We start from the raw sequence: 6,570 nt of genomic DNA on the forward strand, positions 1-6,570 counted from the left end.
CTCGCGCTCGGCGGTCGCCGGGTGCAGCTGCCCGGACAGGGCGCATGGAGGGGCCGTCTCCCCCTGCGCCCCCGGGGGCCGGCGAGGCGAGGACGGCATAGCGGGGCCCAGCATGGAGCAGGTGAGCGGGCGCCGGGCTTGGGTGCGCGGCCGAGAGCCGAGGGAGGGCTGCGGGCGTTGTGACCCGGCGAGGTGGGCGCGCCGAGCTCTGGGGGCTGCCACCGCGGGAGGGGTTCGGGCGTTGGAGCTCCGGGCGGGCTGGGGCTCTGGGGGAGGGATGGAACTGATGTGACACAGAGCTGACACACACACACACACACACACACACACACACACACACACACACACACACAGGAGTACTCCCCTATCACTGACACCCAGGGAGGCGTGTGCACAGGGCACCTCTCTCCCCACCCCCTTTCCAGAAAGAGATCCCTCACACCGAGAAGCCCCCATTCCCACTTGGTAAGGGCACAGCCCCTGCTCCCGAACCCAGGCCCAAAGAGGCTACAAGCTCTGCAGAATGAAGGAGTGGGCTCTGGGTCGTATGACTACCAGTTGGTTGACCCCCAGTCCCTCCTGGTGGGACCTCAAGATGCGGTGTTCCCCTCCCCCTATACATCAAGGGGCTTCTTCCAGCCCCACTCCCCCGCTTTCCCAGTCACAGCAGCTGCAGCAGCTGCTGCCACCATTTCGTGTCAGCGAAAAGATGGGGTGGGCTAGGAGGCTTTCTCCAAATGTACCCCAAAGGCAGAGCCGCAGCCCCAGCCAGGTTTTGGGAGGCGGCTGCTGCCTTCCTTTCACACAGGCTCCATCAGAATACACTGACTGTGGGCTGGGCACTGCGGGTGGGGATGAAGACCCCCTCTGGTCAGAGTTCTTATCCCCTGCACAGAGCTCAGCAAATCCCAGACAAGCTGGGCCAGTCCCCTTCCATGATGAAGGGGCTCTATCCTGATTTGCAGCCCCCTGCTCTAAGAGAGGCCAGCAGCCTGACGAGGGGCAGAGCGAGGGGGCTGCTCCTGGGGTGGCCTTACTCCCTTCCCAACCTCCAAGTGGGGTGAGGTCTCGGGTGGGGTCTGGAGGGGTGGGGTGGGTTTTCTGTTTGGGGCACGCCTTTCAGTGCTCAGCCACCGAGACCCCTCTCCTTTCCCGGCCCAGGCTCCAGGCTCTTTGGGGCTGTTCTGCCTGAAGCAGTAGTCGGGGCCCTGGCTCTGAGACCCTCCCCTCCAGGCTGAGCACAGGTCCCCTGTCACTCTGGCACAGGGCCCGTGGGTGGCCTGTGATGGTGGTGAGGAGAGGGTGAGGAGGGTCAGGGGGAGGTGGAGTCTGTGGAAGGGGCGACCCCACCAAGTTCTGGGTGGTTGGAGAGGGTCTCTGGTTGGCATGAAGTGCTCTGGGCATCCTCCCTGGGCTGGGTGTGAGTTTTGGGCGGGGCTGTGGGCTGGTCCAGTTTCCAGGCCTGTTTGGCATCTTGGGCACTAATTTAAATGGCCAATGGCAGCTCCCTGGAGCACCAGGCCTGGCTGCTATTGTCGTTACTGACTGAGCACAAAAATAGTGGGAGGGCGGAGAGGGAGGGAAGAGTAGTAAATGCCACCGAATTGCTCATTGTAAAATGGTTAATTTTACGTTATGTGAATTTTGCCTGCATGTTTTTTAAAAAGGAGTGGCAGGGCTAGGGGCCACTACTACTTTCTGTCTGGAGAACCCTAAATGCATCTCACCGAGCCTGCAGCTCAGCTCAAGTTATTCTCCAAGTAGCCCATCTGCCCATCATCAGCCTTCATTAGTCTTCTGTAACTGTTCTGGGCATCAGTCGCTTACCCTTTCCCAGAGGGAAGACCAGAGCCCACTCCCCTGGTGCCTCCCCTGGGAGGAGAAACATCAAGGGGAGTCAGGACACTGGGCTTCTGCCCCTGGCTCTGTCACAGAATCACTGGGAGGCCTTGGACGGACATCCCCTCTCTGGGCTGCTGTGAAATCTCTGCCAGCTATCCCAAGTGGTGGCTTCTAGGTCCTTTCTAGATGTCCTAGGACCCCTCTGCCAAGCACAGCAGCTCAGTCTGTCCCCTGGACCGTGAGGTCCCTCCCCACAGGCGTGGACTCTGCCAATCGGCACAGTCTCCGAGGTGCCAGGCTGATGTGGTTAATGCCTACTGGTGTCACCAGCTTTCTGGATGTGCCAGAAGCATGGTGTGTATAAAATCAGAGCTTCTTTCATTGCACCAGGGAGAGCTCCTATTTTAAGTTTCCCATGTGCTGAGCCCTCTTGTAAAGCAAAGAATCCTTTTATAGTGCGCGAGCACCGATGTGTCTGTTTGGTATGTGTGGATTTTGGCATGGAGGGCTGCCTTAAGGGGAGCATGCCTGGAATCTCTCACGGGGGCTGGAACGGCTGCGGGGGTGAGTGCCAGGACTAAGGGGATTGCCCCACTGTGGTCAGTCCTGCCCCTCTTTTCTCCTCATCTGACTTCCAACACTCCAGCCCAGGGCTGGCTCAGGGCCAGACAGAGGAGAGGGAAGCAGCTGCCGGGGGATTTCCAGAGCTTTGAAGGGGAGGGGGGAGCCTCCTCTCTGATCCCTTCCCCTTTGCCTCCTCTCTCTTCCCCTCCTCTATGTTCCCCTTCTTTCCTCTTTGCTCCTCTCCTTCCTCCCTTCCAGAAGGGCAAATGGAGACAGGGAGGAGGGTGGGTCCCAAGTATAGTGATGTGTAGGGGCCAGGTGGAGCTGGGCAGGGGCTGGGAGCCTGGGGCAGAAGCAGGAAGAATTAAAGAGCCCACACTAGAATTTAGCATCCTGAGCTGGAATGAACGCCCTGGCCTGACCCCTCCCAGAGGGATCATTCAGTAAAAAGAGTAACACCAGACTCAGGCTGGAGTCTTACATGAATCCTAGCTGTAGGTCTTGGACAAGCCGCCCAGCCTCTCTGGGCCTGTTTCCTCATTTACAACGCGGGGCTAATAATACCCACCTTACAGTGTTGCCATGGGGACTAAGTGAAATAATGTGTATAAGAGCTTGGCACATAGTGGGTGCTCAATGTACTTACTCCTCTCCTCTGTGTCTCGGTGTTTGCAAGCCCCTGCTGAGTGACGGCGCTGGTAACCTTGCGCACACTCACTCATACACATGGTCCTTGCCACCGGCCTTCCCTGATGGGAAGGTGAAGAGCCTACTGGGCTGGGTTTTCCAAACCTGGTTTCCCTAGAGGTGGTCAGTTCAGAGTGGATTATCTGTTGGCCACCCTCCTGCCCTGACGGGAGGCCTCGAGGGGCGTGGCTTGCTTACCCTGCTGCCAGCCCAGAGAAGCAGAGCCTTCTTGCTCCCGCCCCAGCCAGCTGTCCAGAGGTTTCCTGCACACACCCCAGCTGCTTGGCAGATTACCAGAGCTCTTTGGCCGCAGCCTGGCTACGGGTCTTCAGCCTCCCTCCCTGAGGGGTGTTCAGGTGGGATTCTTCTCTTGGGAGGCGTGGCACCAGGGATGAGTGGACCATTGCCCTACCCTCCACCATTAAAGATACTTAGTGAGGCCAGGTGCGGTGGCTCATGCCTATAATCCCAGCACTTTGGGAGGCTGAGGTGGGTGGATCATGAGGTCAGGAGTTTGAGACCAGCCTGGCCAACACAGTGAAACCCCGTCTCTACTAAAAATACAAAAATTGTCTGGGCATGGTGGTGGGCACCTGTAATCCCAGCTACTTGGGAGACTGAGGCAGGAGAATCGCTTGAACCCGGGAGGCAGAGGTTGCAGTGAAACTGGGGGCTAGAGTGAGACTCTGTCTCAAGAAACAAAAACAAAAACAAAATTAGCCAGGTATGGCATGCCTGTAGTCTCGGCTACTCAGGAGGCTGAGGCAGGAGAATCACTTGAACCCAGGAGGCAGAGGCTACAGTGAGCTGAGATTGTGCCACTACACTCCAGCCTGTCCAGCCTGGGCAACAGAAAAAAAAAAAAAGACATTTATTGAGCACCCAGTACATGCAAACTGTTGTGTCAGGTGGTGGGGAGGGAACTGTCCCCATATTCCAGGGAGGGCAACAAACACAGCCAAGGGTGCCTGGGATGGTGCTGAGATGGTGGTGCAGGCACGATGCTGAGTAAAACGAGGAGCCTCCAGTGACTGGGGGAGGAAGAGAGGGTCTTGGGAGGTAGGTGGGGTTTGTCCTAGACCTCAAAGCCCTCTACTAGCAAATGGCAGAGAAAGAGGTGAAAGAGTGGGGTGCAGGCACTGGCCACAGCCCCAGACATCCCATAGAGTGAACCTCATTCATTGAGCATGTTGCCAGGCTGGGGTGCAGTGACATGATCTCAGCTCACTGCAACCTCCATCTCCCCAGTTCAAGCGATTCTCCTGCCTCAGCCTCCCGAGTATCTGGGATTATAGGCACCCACCACCACACCTGCCTAAATTTTGTATTTTTAGTAGAGATGGTGTTTCACTATGTTGGCCAGCTAGACTTGAACTCCTGACCTCAGGTGATCCGCCCACGTTGGCCTCCCAAGTGCTGACATTATAGGCATAAGCCACTATGCCTGGCTAATTTTTTGGATTTTCAGTAGAGATGGGATTTTACCATGTTGGCCAGGCAGATCTTGAACTCCTGACCTCAAGTGATCTGCCCGCCTTGGCCTCCCAAAGTGCTGGGATTACAAGTGTGAGCCACTGTGCCTGGCCAATAAATATCTTTTTTTTTTTGAGACAGAGTCTCGCTCTGTCACCCAGGCTAGAGTACATGGCACAATCTTGGCTCACTACAACCTCCATCTCCCAGGTTCACGCAATTCTCCTGCCTCAGCCTCCTGAGTAGCTGGGATTCCAGGCGCACGCCACCACATCCTGCTAATATTTTGTATTTTTAGTAGAGATAGGGTTTCACTATTTTGGCCAGCTTGTCTCGAATTCCTGACCTCAGGTGACCCGCCTACCTCAGCCTCCCAAGTGCTGGGATTGCAGGTGTGAGCCACCGCATATGGCCAATAAATGTCTTTTGACTTGATTAAATGGGTCCCCCTTGCTTTGGAGGCGGAGGTGTTGCCTGTAGGGGACAGTAGAGGACCTGGGGGCTGAAGCCACGAAAATGGAAGAACCGCTGTCCCCTCTAGCCCTGCCCTGCTATGCTTCTCCACCAGGGGATGCTCTTTCCCCTTTGGTGAAAGGGCCTGAGCTGGGGCCTGGTGCCCGTGCCTGTGCCCCATAACCGCCTTTCACACGTTATGGTTTCTCCTTTTCAGCTCAGAGTTTTTCAGATTCTTTGTCAAATGTGAACCTCAAATCAGAGGCGGGCCAGGAAGGCCTTACTGTTTTCATCTTACAGAGGGTGAAATGGAGCTCCTGAGAATGTACTTGTTCTCAAAGCCATACAGCTATGGGGGGCAGGGGCAGCAGGAGAACTTGAACCCAGGTCTTTAGACTCTTGAGTCAGTGCTCCTTTGAGGGCATGATAAACCCCTTGCCAGCTCCTGGGCCGGGCTTGATCTTGATCTTGACCCTGGATGGCCCTGGGCCTTTTGGCTTCTGTCCAGCCCTGGGGAAGGTGGGCTCCTCCTCTGGAGCCCCAGCCTCCAGATAATTTTCCTCCAGTCTGCTCATGCCTTCCTTCCGTCCCCTCCGGCTCTCTCTCCTTGGCACCTGCTTCTCAACCCAACAGCCTGCTGAAGCCTTCCCCACCCAAACACACCTGCCTTGTCCACACCCACCTGTACTGCCCACCTGTCCCTTCTTGCTAAGGCTCAGTGTGCAGATTCCACCCCCTCCTCCCTGCTGCCCCTCCTCCCTGCACAGCCTGACCCACACACCCACTGGCCCCCGAGGCTGCCATCTCTGCCCCGTGTAGTGCCACCTTCTCCAGCTGCCTGCTTTCTCTCAGTCCTTGCTGCCTCTTCCTTCTCTGCCTACCCCTTGGGCCAGGGTTCCTCTCACTCTTCACTCTTCCTGGAGAATCTGAACCACACCCCTGGTCTCAAGGACTACCAGAGTCTCTAGCTCAAGCCTCTCTTCCAGGAGATGGACCCAGGGTTTAAGCAGCCCGTCACCATTCCACCTGCCTCACAGCCTGTGGGTTAAGCGTGTGGACCACCCTGGAGCCCAAATGCCTGGGTTCAAATCCTGTGTGGCCTTGGGTAAGATACTTGAGTTCTCTGAGCCTCATTTTCCTTATCCACAGAATGAAGATTATGAGATCTATTTCATAGGGCCTTTGTAAGGCTTAATTGGGATCACACATACAAAGGACTTCGTGCCTGGCTTGTACCCTCTCTCTCTGAACACCCTAGACAACCTGATATTCCAAGCCTTGGCATTGCCCTGGACTCTTCCATTTCCTTCCTGGTGCTCACCAAGTCTCAGAGCCTCTGTTGTTTGTTGCCCCTGCCCCTTGCCTCAGTACATTTCTCCCAGAATCCCCTTGCTTGCTGACCTCCATTTCTGTTCACATCGTGTGCCACAGCAGCCATGGCACATCGCTGCCTCAGCTCCCTGCCCCAAACTAGGCTAGCCTGGAAGCGCCTCTGGGCAGCCCCTCTGCCATCACAGTGCCCTCCACCATCACACCCCCTCCAGCCATCAC

The 6,570-nt window shown here is 56.5% G+C and overlaps 1 protein-coding gene across 1 annotated transcript in view; it reads left to right on the top strand.

Moving 5' to 3' along the window:
- ARHGAP23 (Rho GTPase activating protein 23) overlaps positions 1-6,570 on the top strand; it is a 102,873-nt gene continuing 96,303 nt past the window's right edge. Inside the window, exon 1 of the mRNA XM_037727348.1 lies at positions 1-121. Coding sequence (XP_037583276.1) covers positions 113-121 — 9 coding nt within the window. The 5' untranslated portion in view covers positions 1-112. The remainder of the gene's footprint in view (positions 122-6,570) is intronic.

Source organism: Cebus imitator, unplaced genomic scaffold (assembly GCF_001604975.1).
Source record: "Cebus imitator isolate Cc_AM_T3 unplaced genomic scaffold, Cebus_imitator-1.0 Scaffold228, whole genome shotgun sequence".
NCBI classification, from domain to species: Eukaryota; Metazoa; Chordata; class Mammalia; order Primates; family Cebidae; genus Cebus; species Cebus imitator.